At 51.0% G+C, this 18,356-nt stretch overlaps 1 protein-coding gene across 8 annotated transcripts in view; it reads right to left on the bottom strand.

The window, feature by feature from the left end:
* The window catches only part of CDK5RAP2 (CDK5 regulatory subunit associated protein 2), a 178,690-nt gene that overhangs the window by 76,465 nt on the left and 83,869 nt on the right, over positions 1 to 18,356 (bottom strand). For all 8 annotated transcript variants that reach the window (XM_043870667.1, XM_043870665.1, XM_043870673.1 and 5 more), the window contains 3 exons: positions 17,033 to 17,203; positions 15,481 to 15,621; positions 4,784 to 4,881 (listed from right to left, as the gene is read on the bottom strand). In XM_043870667.1, coding sequence (XP_043726602.1) covers positions 4,784 to 4,881; positions 15,481 to 15,621; positions 17,033 to 17,203 — 410 coding nt within the window. The remainder of the gene's footprint in view (positions 1 to 4,783; positions 4,882 to 15,480; positions 15,622 to 17,032; positions 17,204 to 18,356) is intronic.

The raw sequence follows: 18,356 nt of genomic DNA, 5'->3' as shown, positions 1-18,356 counted from the left end.
GTGCTGACGACAGGAGGGAGCGGAGGATGAGTCTAAGGCTCAACAGGAGGCTGAAGTGGTGGGTTAGCCACTCACAGATGAAGAGTCAAACGGACTTTTGTTTGAGGGGTGGGACAACATAACAATAGGGTGCTGATCTGCACAGAGGCCTTGCATAAAACCAGCAACCCAGCACCCACAGGAGGTCCTGAGAAAGCCCAGCTCCCAGAACCCACGGTGACTGGGGGAGGCCCGTCCCACCGAGCTCTCTCCAGTGACGGGACGCCTTGTATCTGCACATGAACTCGGTGTACCCACCAGAGGATCGTGCCTGCTGAGCATCTGAAAGGTGGCTACGCCCCGAGGAACCGAATGCCCAGTGTGTTAACTTAAACGTGTGCAGTCACACGGCTAGTGGCTACTGGACTGGACAGTGGGCTTCCAGGCGGGGCCCGTGGGTGAGCACGCGACAGGATCTGAACCGGCTCCACAAGCTCGTGGAGGGACGCGGCCTCCAGCAGACACCTGAGTAACACACATACTGCTTCCCTCAAAACCTCTGCGCCGAGAGGCTTGCTTCTCACCCGGGTTAGCTTCTGAAGGCAGCGTTCCAGCAGCACAACTGCTGGGTCACAGTCAACGAAGGCGCTTTGAGACAACGAAACGCCTCACCCAACCAGAACGCTTGTTTCAAACACCAAGAAACACGTCACTCTGTCTCACACATGACGTTTTGTTCCCTGAGAGGGCGCACCAACACTTAGAAAACGTAGGAAAGAACTTATCAATGTGTGGGGTTTTTTTTTTTTTTTTTTTTTTAGGGAGAGGGCCCATCAACTTTCACTGGGTTGTTCTAGAGGGGTCCACAGCCCCAAATGCTAAGGAGACGTGGCTCTAAGACACGAGCGCCACAGACAAGCCCCCCTTCTCCTCCGGCGATTCCCTCCAGCTCCATCCACAGAACTGCACAGAGAAATCAACATCTATAGGAAGGAAAATAAACCATTATGTCTCATCTTCGATGCTCGCTGCTTTGAAGACGGCTCATTGTGAGGCAGCATCCTTGCCAGGGAAGGGGCCCTCTCAGAAACTTGTGCCCAGTCCCACTTCAAGACAATCATAATGACCAATCTGTGAGGCTGATGAAAACCCCCCAGAGGTGTCACAGCACAGCACTCGCTTGGACGCGGTCGTGCCGCAGACACATTTAACCAGGGGAAAAAAAAGAAAGACTGTCTCAGCAAGGCTTCTGCGATGAGAGCTGGGAAGAGCTGACTGCTTCACTCCTTCCTCCACTTTCTGACAGGGTTAAAAGTACACAGCTGCTGCTCCTGCGTCTGTCATTCCTGTTTCCCCAACTCCAGGATCCCTGCAAGGTGTGAGGAGTCGGTGGAACAAAAGGAGCTTCACTCAGAGAGAAAGGACAGCCCTGCGCCTCCCTCCTTCCGGGGAGGAGCCGGGGAGGAGCCGGAGGACGCCCGCTCCCAGGGCGCCAGCACTAATCGGCTCCAGGACCTTGGCGGTCAGCTAACCCGCCTGCCCTGCTGCCCTCCCCTGTAAAGCGGGGACAGTGCCTTTCCTTCAAGTGTTTCAAAGATTCAACGAGGTGTTACCAGGGAAAGAGTTCAGCACAGTGCCTGACACACACAAGATGCTCGATAAACATCACTTCCTTTCTTCCAGGTAAATTAATGACTCCCAAACAGCAGGTCCGTATGAGCCCAACCTTCTGCGACTCGTGAGTCCCAGCCATGATTTTCATCTGGACATGATTTAAACCCCCCAGGGCACACGTGGCCATATCTGGAGACACTGCTGGTTGTCACGATTGGGGTGGGGAAGGGCGTCATTGCCACGTGGTGGCAAAAGCCAGAGATGTCGCTAAACGTTGCTACGACGCACAAGACCGCCTCTCAAGACAAAAAGCTGTTGTTCTGTTTAGTCACTAAGTTGTATCTGATTCTTTTGTGACCCCGTGGACGGTAGCCCACCAGGCTCCTCTGTCCATGGGGTTTCCCAGGCAAGAATAGTGCAGTGGGCTTCCATTTCCTTCTCCACAGGACTCCCCAACCCAGGGATCGAACCCGAGTCTCCTGCATTGCAGGTGGATTCTTTTACCGCTGAGTCACCTGGGAAGCCCTTGACAAAAGTCTATCTAGCCCCGAATACCAACAGTGCTGAGAATGAGAACGTCTGAGTCACGGGCAATACAGACTGTCCCCTGTCCTCAAGACGAGAGCTCTGGAGAAAGGGCCTCGGCTCAAGAGCTGGAGATCTGCACTCTGAGAATCCGAAGCGCAGGAGCTTGGGAAATGCCCTCCACATCTCCGAGAGCACACGTCCATTTCCGTGACGTGGGGCTGCAGGGCCGCTGTGAGGGATGAGTCACAGAGCTGTCCGTGGCCAGCTGCTCTCTGCCCGTGCTGACCAACTTTAGTTACAAGTCCGTCACCCAGCTCCAGTCACCCACCTTTCACTGCCAGTTTCCAGGGGGTGGACAGCCCTGGAGCGGGGCTAAGCCCACCTGAGCCCACAGTTCTGCCCTCTGGCTACAGCAAGGCCTGAGGGCTCAAAGCCCCCTACAAGCTGAGTGTATGCACAGTGGAATACTGAGGCATATGGAGGCTTTTCACATTGCTGTTAGTCTTAATAAGTGTTAACATTTATTGAGTGTTTCCTTTGTGCTGGGCAGAATTAGGACTTCATATATTATCATCATGTTTTAAAGAACCCTCTAAGGTAGGCAGGGAGGTAGGTAAACAGGTAGGTCTGTAGGCAGGGCAATCTCAATGCACAAATATTGATATATATCTTGAGGCTCAGGGTGAAAAGTGACTTATCCAGGAGCTGAGAGTTGCTGAATGCATTTCGACTCTGCAGACAGACAGGAAACCTTTTAAGCATCCCTGTTAAACGCGGTCCTGGCCCGCCCTGGTCCCATGCACATTTTTATTCATTAAAGAAGAGCCTGCAGAACTCAGAGACTCCACCCGTGATGCTGAGGAGGGTGAGAGCAGCCATTTCCACCCACAGAGCCTCTGGGCGCCCAGAATCAGGGCTGGCTCCATGATTAAGCCCGCTTCGCCCATTCCCCATCTGAGGTCCCCAGACCACTCAACCCCGCCCCCAGTGAAAATGATGAGCAGCAGAGGCTTCTTAAAGAAGCGTCCTTTCAGAGTGAGGCCGACTCCAGAATTTCATCAGTCATGTTTTCATTTTCCTTAAAATTCACTTCAGATTAAAAATCCTGAACATTATCTCAAAATAGAAGAGTTGGGGGTGGGGGGGGGGAATTTAAAGAGGGAATTCATCTGCTGAATATCTCCCGAGGGCCTCCTGCACGCCAGCCCCTGTGAGAAGCACTGGGACACGCGGCCGGGAGAGAGGGCGCTGGCCCAGGAGGCGCTGATGGCCAGGAGAGGCGGCCGGCCTCACCAGAGCGGTGACGGAAGGGAGGGCAGGGCAGTCGTGAGCGCAGAAAAGCAGAGGGGCGCCTGTCCTGGGGGCTCGTGCAGGCCTCCCGACAAGGGGGGTCCTCGAACGCTCAAGGATGAGTGGGGGGCAGAGCAGAGGGCAGAAGCCCACTGAAGGCAGAGGCAGGGAGCCCGGCCCCGGGACGAGGACTCTACACATGATAGCTCAGCTGGTCAGGAATCCACCTGCACCGCAGGAGACCCTGGTTCAATTCCTGGGTCGGGAAGATCCGCTGGAGAAGGCACAGGCTGCCCACGCCAGTATTCTTGGGCTTCCCTGGTGGCAGAAGACAAGGTGTGGTGAAGGGTGAGTTTCTTCAACCTTTTATGACGGAAAACTTGAGACATAAACAGATGAAGACAAGCTGACGTCATGAGCCCCCGCCCACCCGCCTGCAGCCTGCCCTGGCGGCCGGGGCCGACCCCAATCGTCCTCCACTGGTGCACCCGCTGCCCCATCCATTCTGTGCAGCCGTGAAAGGAAGCCCAGATGTCAATACCCTTCCACCAGTCACCATCCCACCATGCAGAGAGGTCACCTCCGCACAGGAGAAATCAGGGGCCAGCCCAGGCTGGGCCCAGAGGGACCCAGGGGTGTCAGCTGCCTGGACCCGGCCCAGGCAAGAGCCAGGCCGCCAGCGGGCCGTCAGCGGCCTTGCCCCGCCGCGGCAGTGCTGTGCAGACACGGGCCACGCCAAGACAGGGACACGCTGCCGTCACCCAGCACCTGTGTGACTTCAGACAGGCTGCCTCACCTCTCCAAGTTCCCATGGCCTTATTTACGGAAAACAGGGCCAGTAACATCATTTACCTCTCAGAGCGGCAGTGAGGGTTACAAGAGATAATACATGTGGAGGCACTTTCTATATCTATAATAAGGTTTGGTAAAAATCTGAGTAATTAGTATTAATATTTTTATCCTATGTGTGTGCTAAGTCGATTCAATCGTGTCCGACTCTGCAACCCTATGAACTGCAGCCCACCAGGCTCCTCCATCCATGGGATTCCCCAGGCAAGAATACTGGAGTGGGTTGCCATTTCCTTCTCCAGGGGATCTTCCCGACCCAGGGATCAAACGCGTGTCTCGTACATCTTCTGCAATGCCACGAGCACCACCTGGGAAGCCCTTTTATCCTATATTTGTTGCCAAAAAAATCATACCACTCTTGCTAGGAAATAGGAATATCTGATTTAAAAGAGGCAATCACTGTCCAAGTATGTTAAGCTTCCTAAGCAAAGTGGGAAGTCTTTGCTGCCTGAGAAACTACCAGCATTTATTCAAAATATGTGCGTGTTCTGTATGCGTGTCATGTCCAAACGGAAACCCTTACCTGTCTGAGTCCTGCAGAGACTTTACCAGATGTGTATAGATGTCCCGTTCTTTCTTTACGACCTGAATCAGCTCTCCATAGCTTAATTGTTGCTTTTCCTGAAAATGACAAGGGGCATCTGACATTAAGAGAAGAATTCTGAGAGAGCACATCCTTACACTGTGCAAACATATGTGGACAGCTCTGGCGTGTAAATCCAAACAAAGGTGATCCCCGGGGCCAGGATCTGGATCAGGCCACAGTCAGAGCGCGCCACCTGCAGGCGGAGTGGGGAACGGCCGCCCCGCACCCCCGGCGGGGGCGTGCGGAGCGCGGGGCTCGGCCGTGTGGGCGCGCTACAGGGCGGCTGCGGACCGAGCACCTGGCCGCCGGCGGCCCCCTGCGAAACCGCCCCCTCAGCGCTGCAGCCGCCGTTTCCACAGCACCACGAAGGCTTCCGAGGAAAGAAATTCATCAACCAAACCCTGACAAGTGTTAGGGACAAGGGGCTTAGACTAAAATAGAAGCGGTCCGGGAGCCAGCTCTCAAGGCGCCGGGAGCAGGCCCATGACAGAGATCTGGGGAGGGTCTCTGCCACGTCCCAGCTGTGTGACCTCAGCCAACGGGCTTAGCAAGCCTCTGTGAGATTCAGGCTCCTCGTTTATGAAGGGACATGTGATTTATGAATTCCACAAATGTGAAGCTTCTTTTACAGTTCAGATCTTGGCTCTGGCACTTACCAGTTCTGGGGCCTCAAGAAGCTACTTAGTAGAGCCTCCTGTAAAATGGCGGGAAAGAGTCACCACTTCATGGAGCTACAGAGCAGATGAAAGTTCACCTGTGTGCTGGAGGAACCAAGGCTCCCAGGGGAAAAGGCCAATTCAAGTACTGATGCAAGAGAAGTCAAAAACAACCCACGTCTACAGCACTCGGCCACATCAGAACACAAGGAGTGCTTAAATAATGGAGCACTGTCAAAAGGCTACAGGAGCCAGTTTGAAAAGGCCAAACCTGGGACAATTTGAGCATCGAAACAATGATAGTAATAGACACAACCCACTGAGCAAAACAGAAATTTGTGTTCACAAGGCCGAGTAAATTAATACATGGGAAGAAGAGCAGGCTTTTCTTTATAGTAAAACAACTAATAAACGCAGAAGGAATAATACAGTTAGAAGAATCACCATGGTAATAAATGATTCAGCCTCCATAAAAGGTGACTAAAACTGATGGGCAAAAGGCTGAAGATCAAAGTGTTTACCTAACTCAGAATACCTCCCCTCAAAGACTAATTACAAAGGAGAACAGAGCAACTGCATAGTCGAGACGCCAGGCAGACGCGACCCTCACAGTCACCCAAGGCAGCAGGGCCGCAAACAGGACAGATCTAAGCCACGTGCCGTCGGAGAGCACACGCTGGGAACACGGCCTCGCTCCGGGACACCCCGCCAGAGAGGCCTCGGCGGAGTCCTATCACCAGGAAGCGGCGGGCAGACCCGCCGGAAGGATGCTCCACCAGAGGCCTGGCCTGGACACTTCCCAAGTCTCAGGGCCGTGAACACCAAAGAGACCAAATCTAAAGACTGAAATGTCACACGTGATCCTGAACGGGCTCCTGCGGCGAGGAAGGGTGTTCGCGGGCCAGCGGCTGAGACGCGGACGAGCCCGAGGGCCGGCGGTGCTGCGGGTCCCGCTCGGCCCCTGGTGTGACGGGCGAGGGCATCGCACGGGACCGCGCCCCTCTCACAGGACTCTCACTCGCCTACTCGGGGCGACGGGCTCCACACGAACACCTTGCTCTCAGACCGCTTAGGACAGGTGAAACCCTTTATTCTCATAATTTGCTTGTAAATCTGAAACCATTTCAAAGTAAGAGGAAAATGTAAAAACAAAGAAGTAAAGTTAATGTGTGCAAATCCCCTGGCAGACTAGGTGCTCCTGGATGCCAGGAAGACACCTGGTCTGTGCAGAGAGAGGGCTGCGGACGGTCCGTGTGTTCACGTGGCCTCAGCCTGGCGCCTGAAGCTCAGGTAACGTCCTGAGACAGCGCGTCTGACCCTGATGAACACTCAGACATGACGGAGGGGGAAAAGTCACATCTTTACTGCCACTAACCTCTAGCTGAGATTTAGCATTTTCCTCATTTGGGAGCTGAAGGATCACTGCTGCTGCTACAAACCTCAGCAGTCCAGGACAGTGTTCTCCGGAGGTTTGGTCAGCAAAAGAAACACGGTTACTCTGTACAAGCTGCAGGTGTCTCAAATATTTATTCTTATCCCCACTTCAAAACTACCGCAGTCACTGCTCACCACTCTAAAGCAGCACCAGTTTTTTATATTTACAGCCAACTTTTTATATTTTGATAATCAAATTTCAAAATAACTGGTTTCCTTTATAAACCTGTGCACATATTTTCTGCATATAAATACTTTTCCAGGGAAGAAGGCCTTGGCTTCAGCAGATTACCAAAGGGATGCAGAGGGTAAAAAGGTTAGGAGGCCTGTGACCTAGGAGAATGCTGCTATGCTTCCAGACCTCAACAAAAAAAAAAACCACCACCAAGGTCAAGGCAACCCTGCCAATGAAAGGTTTCGAACGCTAACCCGCTTGTTTGGTCATGAGAAGTCAGCCACCCACACCGCTAGAAAATCAGGCCCTTTTGTAACTCACGTCACAGGTCAGTGGCTCAGGCGCGCCCACTGCCTCCGCACGCAGTCCCAGCGCCAGCTCCCAGGCGCACACACCTGCGCAGAGGGCCCCGGGGAGCGCCTGGAGGAACTCGCCAGGGTGTCCAGACCAAGAGGCTGTCAGCCACGGTGCTCAGCGCTCTCCAGCATCTTCCCATGTAATCCTCACAAGCCAGTGGGCTCAGGCCTTACCACTCTCCCTGTTTTAGTGATGCGGGAACCGGGGCCTGGAGTCACGCTGGGGAGGCAGAGTGTGGACCCAGGCGGCCGGGATCCAGGGCCTGAGCCCTTCAATCCACCCATGAATGACCCACAGTGGATGCAAAGCCCTGGGAGCCTGGTGAGGGAGACACGGTCACTGTCAGCCACATGAAAGGTCAGCTAACACGGACAAAGGAAATTAGAAAACCTTCTACACCTTGAGCATCCTCCATGAGAGGCAGGGATGGTTAAGAGCATGTGACTTTATTAGCTGTGTGAACTTGAACAAGTCACTCAACTTCTCTGCACTTCAATATCCTCACCTATAAACAGAGGTAATAATTCTACATACTTCACAGGGTTGTGAAAGAGATGAGCTGAGCTAATCTATACAAGATTCTCACGCTGATGCCCAGCGCGGAGTAAACACTTGATGAGCATCAGTCATAGTCACCATTGCCACGTCCTAGGCCGGGTCCACCACACAGGTCATCTCTAATGGTGACAACCACCCCAGGAGGTGTATCAGTCTTCCCACTGTGCAGATGAGTAACTGGTTCTCCGAGAGGACAGGTAACGTCTTTGAGTCCACTCAGCTATTAACTGGCAGCCAGAATGTGTGCTTAGGTACATAATTAACCAAGAAGAACTAGGAAGAAAGGTGAGTAAATACGAACCTTGGGTGGGTGAATGGGGTAGATTCCAGCTGTAGGACGGACGCACCCAGGGGAAGAATCCCAACCCTGGGGGCCCTTCCCTGACCGCCCTGAGCCTGGGTGGAAGCCCCAGAAGACCGCTCACTGCGGTGCGGGGCCTGGGGGCCCGGCTGGGTCCCTTCCGCTCCTTCCCAGCGGCCTTCCCAAACCTTCCCCAGGTTCCCAGGTCACTGCTCGGCTCAGCCCCCACCCTCCACCTGCCAGCTGGCCACACGTGCGCTCCCTTTCCTGGCCTTCCATCTCCACAGCATCAGGAAACCTCTCCCCCTGAGCTCCCAGGGGGAACAGCCCCCCCTCCTTGGAGACCACGCTCCAGCAGCCAGCGCTCTCCAGGTACACCCTCCTCGGCACCTTACAGAGGCCCTCCCCCAGCCCCGAGGCACCCCGACTCACCTTCACCTTCACCCAGAGCCCGCGGACCAACCACGTGCTCACAGGCCTGCGGACCTGCAGGGGCAAGGGGTCACCCCGAGCCAGGCACAGCGCTTCGCGCAGGCCATGCTGCCACAGGCGCTGAAATGCTCGCTACAAAGGAACAAGGGGAACACAGGGGCCAGTGTGAGTCTCAAGAGGAGAGACCCCTGTGGTATCTGCATAATGGAAGTCAGAGTGAGTCAGCGTCTTCCTAGAAGCAAATCACTCACCCATGCTAAACAAATGAACTCTTTGGAGCCGTCTGGGTCCCATTTCATCCATCACCTATTCCCCTGCGTTGAATCATGCCCGATTAGAGTCAAGTCGTCCGGCTCCCTGGGCAGAGCTGACGCACCACTGGATCTCCTCGGCACAGAAGGAGAGGGCCAGGTGCCCAGAGGGGGACCCCAAGGAGCCCCCGCTCAGTGGGAGTAACCAGCCCCTGCCCCCCACCCTCCACCCTGCCCCTCCATACCAGACAGAGCCCTGGAGTCCAGGACCCTTGGCACCTGTGAGTCTCCAGGATGTTGCCAATGCACACTCCCTCTCATTCTTGTTCTGCTCACTCTTCAGCCTTGGATCCTAGAGCCTCTGCCATCAAAAGAAGCTTAACTGACACCCATACATTGTTCCTAATCATCACAGGAGGCAGGCAGGTAACGCCCCATTTTACAGATTAGGAAGGTGAGGTCAGAGATGAGGAGCCCCAGGTCACAGAGTTAACAGGCAGCAGAACTGACACGCCGACCCCAAAGCTGAGGCACTGTCTGCTCCACCAGTTCCCTCAGTGACTTGGAGGAAACACACGGAATGCCCAGACCACAGTCTGGAGAGGCGGCAGACACGTGAAGAGTAAGCATAACGGCTCACTTCTTGGTAATCAGGGCAATTCAGCAGCCTGGTAGATAGAGGCTGGTCGATTTCAGGAGCTATGTCACAGCTCTGCAACAAAGACATTTATTTTACTACTCGGGAAATTGAGCAGTGATGTCCCAACCATGTCAATAGCCAACCTATAAATCTCTGGCTGCAGCAAGTTAAACATGGTCAGTGCGTTTTACTCTCTGTCCTTCAATTCCCTGACCATCCAGCATTAATTCTCAGGATCACACATGATTAGAAGGAAAACAGACTGCCCAGAGTCAGTGGAGACATCATGACAGCTTCAAGTTCTTCATAGAAATGGGTAGAGAATAAACTCTAAAATCAACACAAAACAGCCAAGGGCAGAGCAGGAAAAAAAGAAAAAAATCCATATTGTCTACAAAGAAAAAACTACAGTCTGAAAAGAACACCTTTCTCTGGAGGAAAAATACTGTAGGCTGCAAGGGCTGGGATTTCTTAAACTGACACCTAGAAATTTCCAATTCCTAAATGATCATTTATAATCTTTTATCCTCAATTTGCAATTACTCTTGCAGAACAGAATTAAAACCTTTGCTAAAATACATATTTTTGCAGTCATTTAAACATCACCAGGATCTAAAATATAACTGAAATGCCCATGGGATGACTTTATACTTGTGGTTCTAAGAAGTACAGAAAACATTAGCACAAAAGACTGAAAACAATGTGATATAGATGATCAAACTAGAGACATGAAATTTTAAAACACTCAACCTGTGCAATAAATTTAGAAACATTTTGTTCAACATTTACACCACTTTTTACATGTCTAAAATATGATTCAAAATAGTAAAGTTTAACTAAATATATTCAAATTAGTGACGATCTGTCCATCTAAAAAACCTGATGGCTGCTATCTTATCTCAAAACAAACTGTGCCTCATGAAAGGATGCTCAATATCACTAATTGTTAGAAAAATGCAAGTCAAAACTACAATAAGGTATGACCTCAAACCAATCAGAATGGCCACCATTACAAAGTCTACAGATAATAAATGCTGGAGAGAGTGTGGAGAAAAAAAGCCTCCTATGCTGTTAGTGGGGGTATAAAATTGGTGCAGGCAGTGGGGAGAAAGGTAAGGAGATGCCTTAAAAAACCAAAAACAGAGCTGCCATGCGATCCAGCAGTCCCACTCCTGGACAGACATCCAGAGAAAAGTCTAACCTGAAAGGATGCACGCACCCCAGCGTTCCCAGCAGCACAACCCACAGCAGCCGGGACGCGGAGACAAGCCGGATGTCCAACAACTGAGGGGTAACCAGATGTGGGGTGTGTGTGTGTGTGTGTGTGTATGTATGTAGCTATATATGTGTGTGTGTGTGTGTGTAGCTGTATGTCTGTGTGTGTATATATCACCGTATATGTGTGTGTGTATATGTATGTCACTGTATATGTGTGTGTGTGTAGCTGTATATGTGTGTGTGTGTGTATATATCGCTATATATGTGTGTGTAGCTGTATATGTGTGTGTAGCTGTATATGTGTGTCTGTGTGCATGTATGTAGCTATATATGTGTCTGTGCATGTATGTAGCTATATATGTGTGTGTGTGTAGCTGTGTGTGTGTGCATGTGTGTAGCTGTATATACATATGTAATAGAATATTACTCAGCCATAAAAAGAATGAAATAATGCCATTTGCAGCAACATGGTGGACCTAGAAATTATCATGCTAAGTGAAGCAAGTCAGAGACAAATATATGATAACACTCATGTGTGGAATCTTAAAAAAAAAACGATACAAATGAACTTATTTAAGAAACAGAAATAGACTCACAAACACAGAAAAACAACGCTGTGGCTACCGAAGGGGCGGTGGGGAGAAGACGAGCTGGACCTGGGAGCAACAGACACTCTCCACTACCTAAAACAGATGAACAAGGACCTGCCGCATACACAGGGAACTGGGTCTCACATCCTGTAATAACCCGTACTGAACAAGAATCTCAGAAAGAATAACATATAGGAATTTCCACAGTGGCTCAGTGGTTAGGAATCTGCCTGCCCATGTAGGGACGTGGGTTCAACTCCTGGTCTGGGAAGATCGGAGCTACTAGGCCTGTGTGCCCCTCCTGCTGAGCCTGCGCTCCGGAGCCCACCAGCCAGGATGAGAGGAGCCCCCACTCGCCACAGCTAGAGGAAGCCCGCAGACAGCAACAGAGACCCAGTGCAGACAAAAAAATCAAATAAAAGTGTAAACGGACATGTACACGCACACACGTGTGGCACTGAGTCACTTTGCTGGACACCTGAGACCAGCACAAGGGAACATTAACTACACTTCAACGTTCTTACAAGCTTAAAAAACCCCAGACTGTGCCTGATTATGGGTGACTGTGCATTTTAATATCCTATTAAATGTGGTCAATGTCAAGGAACAGTGAGCCACTCAGAATCACACACCAGCCCTCTGAGATCAGCTCCCATACCTGCCCACGGCCACTCAAGGGAAGACAAAGCCGGGAGAGGAACCCAGGCCTCCAGACGCCTGGCCTAGGACTAGGCCAAGTCCACGCTGACACTCTCATTCAAGAAATGGCAAATTAAAATCACGAGTGCTCAGAGCGAAGAAAGAGCTCCCAGGGCCCGGCAACGGTGCCCTCCAAGACCGGGGCCAACGCTGGGTGGACACGCAGTGCAGCGGCCAGAAGTGGAGCCAACACACTAAACCCACCTCTGCGCCAGTTATGAAACAGCCCCTGGCGCGCACCCGGCCCCCCAGCCTCCCCAAGACCCAGCAGCGACAGCAGGCCTGCAGCAGCCCACTCCAGCCAAGCGCCCGAGTCCCTTCTGATGGCGTGCCCAGGCCACGCCAGCTGTCACTGTGATAATCATCCTTCACAAAAACCACAAGTCACGATCAGAGTCATTCATCAGAGAACGAGTTTGTGTACGAATTCCTTGTTTTCTGAATGCCTGAACTTAATCAAAGGCAAGCTTAAAAAAAAAAACTTGGCCTACAATAGAGGAGCCAAGATGGCGGAGGAGTAGGACGGGGAGACCACTTTCTCTCCTACAAATTCATCAAAAGAACAACTGAACGCAGAGCAAACTTCGCAAAACAACTTCGGATCGCTAGCTGAGGTCATCAGGCGCCCAGAAAAGCAGCCCATTGTCTTCGAAAGGAGGTAGGACAAAATATAAAAGATAAAAAGTGAGACAAAAGAGCTAAGGACGGAGATCCATCCCGGGAGCTCTTAGGCGGCATTGCTTGCGGTAGGGTCCGGGCCCGAGTGCCCTGAGGACAATCGGAGGGAACTTCTGTGAGTTGCCAACTTGAACTGTGGGAGACCAAAAGAAAGAGAGTAAATTAACCGGCCCGAACACACTGCCGGCGGTTCGCAGAACAAAGAGACCGAGAGGGTCCAGAGAGGAGCTCGCAGGCTGCGGACCGGCCCAGCCCCGCCGGAGGCAGGGGGGAGGGGAAGGTCGCGGCGAGACACAGGGCGCAGGCACCCGACTGGCGCGGGCGGGGACTGGGGCTGGGGACGCGGAGGGCGGAAGGCGCGCGCGCCCGACTGGCGCCAGCGGAAACTGAGACGGGGTCCGCGGAAGGGAGTGAGTGCGCCACACCTGGGGAGAGTGCGCCCACCAAGCCCCTGGCGGCCTGGACCGCTCTGACGGGGAAGGCACAGAGAGCAGGCGCAGCTTTTCGCTCCGCGCTTTTGTGTAACACCCGAGGGCTGGAACCTCGCGCAGCGCGGGCCGCGCTCCATATAGAACAGCCGGGAGCCTGAGCAGCGCAGACGGAGAAAGCAGCGTCAGCCCCTCCCCAGCCCCTCCCGGCAGCGCCAGCCCGCCCCCGCAGGGCCAGCCCCTCCCCGCAGCGCCAGCCCCTCCCCGCGGCGCAAGCCCGTCCCCATAGCGCCAGCCCCTCCCTGCGGCGCCAGCCCCTCCCGGCAGCGCAAGCCCCTCCCTGCCCCGCAGAGCGACGGAACTAGCTACCTGAATAAGAGTCCACCTCCGCCCGCCTGTGTCAGGGCGGAAATAAGGCTCTGAAGAGACCGGCAAACAGAAGCCAAATAAACAAAGGGAACCGCTTCAGAAGGGACTGGTGCAACAGATTAAAATCCCTCTAGGAAACACTGACTACACCGGAGGGGCCTGTAGATATCGAGAAGCGTAAGCTGGAACGAGGAGCTATCTGAAACTGAGCCGAACCCACACTGACCGCAACAGCTCCAGAGAAACTCCTAGATATAATTTTACTTTTTTCTCTCTTTTTTTTTTTTTCTTTTTTTCTTTTTTTTCTTTTTTCTTTCTTCTCTTTTATTTTCCTTTAAAATCCCCTGTTACTCCCCCATTACTCCTTAACTTTCATTTCCACAGACTTTTACGATTTTTTTAATTAGGGGGAAAAAAAAATTTTTTTTTTTCTTTTTTTTTCTTTTTTTTCTTTTTCTTTCTTTTTTTCTTCTTTTTTTCTTCTTTTTTTTCTTTCCTTTTTCTCTTCTATTTTCTATTTTTCTTTTTCTCTTATTTCTTTTAAAGTCCTCTAGTACTCCTCTACTACTCCTTAATTTTCATTTTCAATACACTATAACCTTACAAAAAAAAAAGAAGAGAAGCCCTATTTTTAAACCGAAGATTATTCTCTCCCAATCTTGACTCTCTGTTTTCTACCTCAGAACACCTCTATTTCCTCCTTTCCCCTTCTCTTCCCAATCCAATTCTGTGAATCCTTGTAGGTGACTGGGCTACGGAGAACACTCTGGGAACAGACAGCTGCGTAGATCTGTCTCTCTCCTCTTGAGTCCCCCTTTTTCTCCTCCTGCTCATCTCTATCTCCCTCCTCCCTCTCTTCTTCATGTAACTCTGTGAACCTCTCTGGGTGTCCCTAACGGGGGAGAATCTTTTAGCCATTAACCTAGAAGTTTTCTTATCAGGGCTGTATAGTTGGAGAAGTCCTGAGACTACAGGAGGAAGAAAACTGAAATCCAGAGGCAGGAGACTTAAGCCCAAAAAACTTGGCCTACAATAAACTCCTTTCCTTTCCCATCTCTGGCTCCCTCGTCGTATTACAGGCAAGCTTCCAGTCAGGACACTGTATGCATCTCCACAAACCCACCATCAGTCATTCACTCAACAAACAGCCACAGGGCCAGGCACGGGGCAGGCGCTGGGATTCAGACACGGACGCCGTTCCCTTCCCCTGGGGGGCCTGCCTCCCGTCAGTCAACCGAGGACTAAGTGCGGTGGTCGGGAGGATGCAGAGACGCAGCTCTCGGCAGGCCGGGGAGGAGCCCCCGAGCCGTGAGACTCAGCGGCAGCCCGAGAGCGTGCAGGGGAGCCGCCAGGTCAGCAGGGAAGGCCGAGGCAGCCCAGGCCGACGAGGTGGTACGGGGCGCGGGCGGGGCAAACACGGCGCCTCCACACGTCTGCAAGAGGTGAACTGTCGTCAGAGATGACGGAGCGCGAGGGGACAGGAGAGAAGGCGAGCCTGGGGCCGGATCAGGAAGGGCCTGCCGGGCCACCGTTTGTGCGCACATCAGCTGGAAAATGTTCTTACCTCGAGATTACACAGCTCTTGAGAAGTGGACCCTAGGAGGCAAATACGAGGCTTGTCTTCTAATGAGCTGTGGTTTCTAGGTTTCCTGCGCGGTGCAAATACCAACACTTGGCTGAAGGATACTCGTCTGTCAGGAGGAAAGACAGAGAAGCCCTCCCCCTACCTGCTGTCAGCTCAATTATCAGTAAGGAGGCCTGGGAGGATCTTTAGATCAGGAGGCAACAAACATGTGCCAGGAAAGAATACGAATTTGCATGTGAACGTCCAGTTTCAGACGAGCTCACCTCTGAGAAGATGCTTCTGCTGCCTGGTGACTGAGAAGAGCCCTTTTCTGTTACTAAGTCTTCACTCCTGAACTCGAGATCCTCCGCCGTCACTGAGCCACAGTTCTGCTGCGCTGCTTCCAAATCTCTTTCATTGAATTTCTAAGGAAACAAACAAATCATACGAGTTTTCATCAAGAAAAAAAATACTAAGAGATGGTCCCAAACTCTTTAAGGGAAGATGTACTTTTTTCACAATACCCAAATATCGTCTAAATAATTTCCATCAGCCCCCAATATTAGGCAATGACAAATCCATTCAGGCACTGTTACAGCCGAGGGAGCAGCACCCAGCCCGGTGTAGACAAGGACGGCGGCAGTCACTGCAAACCTCCCCTCCGCCAGCAGGGGGCGCCTCCCAGAGGGCGTGGGAGACTCAGCCACACGTGTACTGCCCACAGCCCAGCCTCACACAGTGACGTCTGCGTTCGTGTTCAACTTTTTGCTTTTCTTGGAATTAGCAACCATGGCTTTGTTCTGTTTACTTAGTTCACAAAACTAAACTATGTATTGACATTTAGTGTTAATTTATCTCCAGACGTGCACATTCTTCTAGATGGGTCGAGACCTTCTCTGGTCACGGAATCCATAGAGCAAACCTCCCACACACTGCTGGTGACCACGAGGTCCCCTAGCTGCCCAGCATCCCGGCCACATCTCCTGCCAACAAAGGCAGCCTGAGCGCCCGCTGAGCCCTTCCAGGTTCTGTGGATTAATCAGCTTCTTCCTGCTTGGCTTTCCATCCCCAAGACATGAAGCAGAGGGGAGGAAGTTGTGGGAAAAACGCCCAGAAACTTTTAGGCAAACCAACAGTTACCATTTGCCCATCCACCTCCCCAGACAGCAACCTTCCCATCTGGGTTGCTTTCCACCACTCCCATGTTCCTGGTCTTGGGCGTTTAGACCTTCTCACTCTTCACTGATGGCAGTGAGCCTTCAGGAGGAAGCGGTGTGAAACACCCATGTTCCCTCCAGCATGGCTACCCGTAATTCGGAGCTGAATCAAAAATTCCCTGCACCATCAAATGAGAAGGACACTCCAAGACAGAAAGGAACAGACAGAGGAAAAGTACCGAGGAGAGAGACCACGGCACAGTGAAAAGCCAGGACCCCAAGAGACGCAGGCGGGCGCCAGGGCAAAGTGGGCCGGCCTGAATCAGGCCTTGCCATGTACTGGACTGGCCAAAAAGTTCATCCAAGTTTTCCCAAAGGAACTTATGGAAAAACCCAAATGAATTTTTAATACTAGTCATGTGACCCAAGATAAGTCCCTTCTCTTCTTGGAGCTCTTCTTTTTTCCAAACTTACCTCCATGGTGGTTGGGTCCAAATGGCGCAAAGAAAGCTCCAAAGTGCTCTGATATATAGCAGTGAAGACCACCCTCTTTTTTTTGCCAGACTCACCTTTTTATAAGCATCTTTGAAAAAGAGTTTTTAGAAAACAGTAACAACAACAAAGAAAACCTATGCTGAAATAAAAATACGTAAATTCAAAAAGGAAAACGCTGTGGTACCTGAAGCAACAAGTCCTTCTGAGCGGCACTTTCTCTGAGGCTTCTGATCACTTGCTCTTGACTCTGCAATTTTTTATTGCTTTCATTCAACAGACTCTTGTAACAATCCTCCACTGCTTTCTCTCTTTCATTCACTTCATTGCGTAATTTCTCAACTTCATTTCTAAGGTCCTACCAGAAGAAAAAGAAAAACTGGAAGTTGCTTGACAAGTTTCAAGGTGACAATCTTTCACCTGTTTACCTTACTGTTGTAAGAAAGACGCCAAACAGATCTAGTTAACAGACACGAGCTTCCTCCTTATTTAAAGTCTTAGGAAAACCAACTTTAAAAATAATCTGAAATTTGGGGAAAGCTTCATGTGCACACATTTATCACAAAATTATTTACAATACTGAAACAACTGCAAAGAAACTCAATGTCTAACAATACAGAATTATAAAAAGCATACGGTAGTATGGAAACATAGACATTACCATATGTAAGAGAGACAGCCAGTGGGAATTTGCTCTATGATGCAGGGAACCCAGAGCTGGTGCCGTGTGACCACCTAGTGGGGTGGGATGGGGAGGCAGATGGGAGGGCGGTTCAAGAGGGCAGGATATATGTATACCTCTGGTTGATTCATGCTGATGTATGACAGAAACCATCACAATATTGTAAGGTAATTATCCTCCAATTAAAAATAATTTTTTTAAAAAAGCACATAGTATGAAAACATCACAATTAAGAGTAAAAACAAAGCAGGATACTATGTAATATGATGCTGATTGTCTTCTAAGCACTTACATAAAATAGTTTTAAGGCTCTGAGGAAACACATCAAAATAATAACAGTATCCCTAAGTAGAAGGATTAAGGGCGACTTTGTATGGATGTTTATCTTCCTGAGCTTCTTAAAACCTCTAAGTCTGTATTACTTTCACAATCATAAAAATAAACTGTCTTAAGTGACATTTACAATACATGGAAAATGCCCAAGTTATAATGTTAAGGAAAAACACAGAAATCAAACAGTACACAGTGTGAATTTTAACTATCTCAAAATACGTACTATCTGTAATACTGAAGCACTAACTCCTAATAGCAAATGTCTACAACAGAGGAATCCTCTCTGGTGCCTCCTCGCGGCGGAGCACACAGAAGCTTTAAAGGGAAAGGATGAGGACTCTATCAAAGTCCCGCCCTCAAGGAATCTTTCGAATATATCGCTCAGGTGGGGTGCGAGGTGGAGGGTGGTGTGGTCCCTAAGAGAAAACAGTATGCACAGCACCCTGCCACTTATTTAATCACAAGTGACGGCCACCTACAAGGAAAAGGAGAGAGT

This window comes from Cervus elaphus, chromosome 16, assembly GCF_910594005.1.
Source record: "Cervus elaphus chromosome 16, mCerEla1.1, whole genome shotgun sequence".
Taxonomy (NCBI): domain Eukaryota; kingdom Metazoa; phylum Chordata; class Mammalia; order Artiodactyla; family Cervidae; genus Cervus; species Cervus elaphus.
Note: the sequence above shows the minus strand (reverse complement) of the source record. Positions and strands in the feature narration are given on the sequence as shown.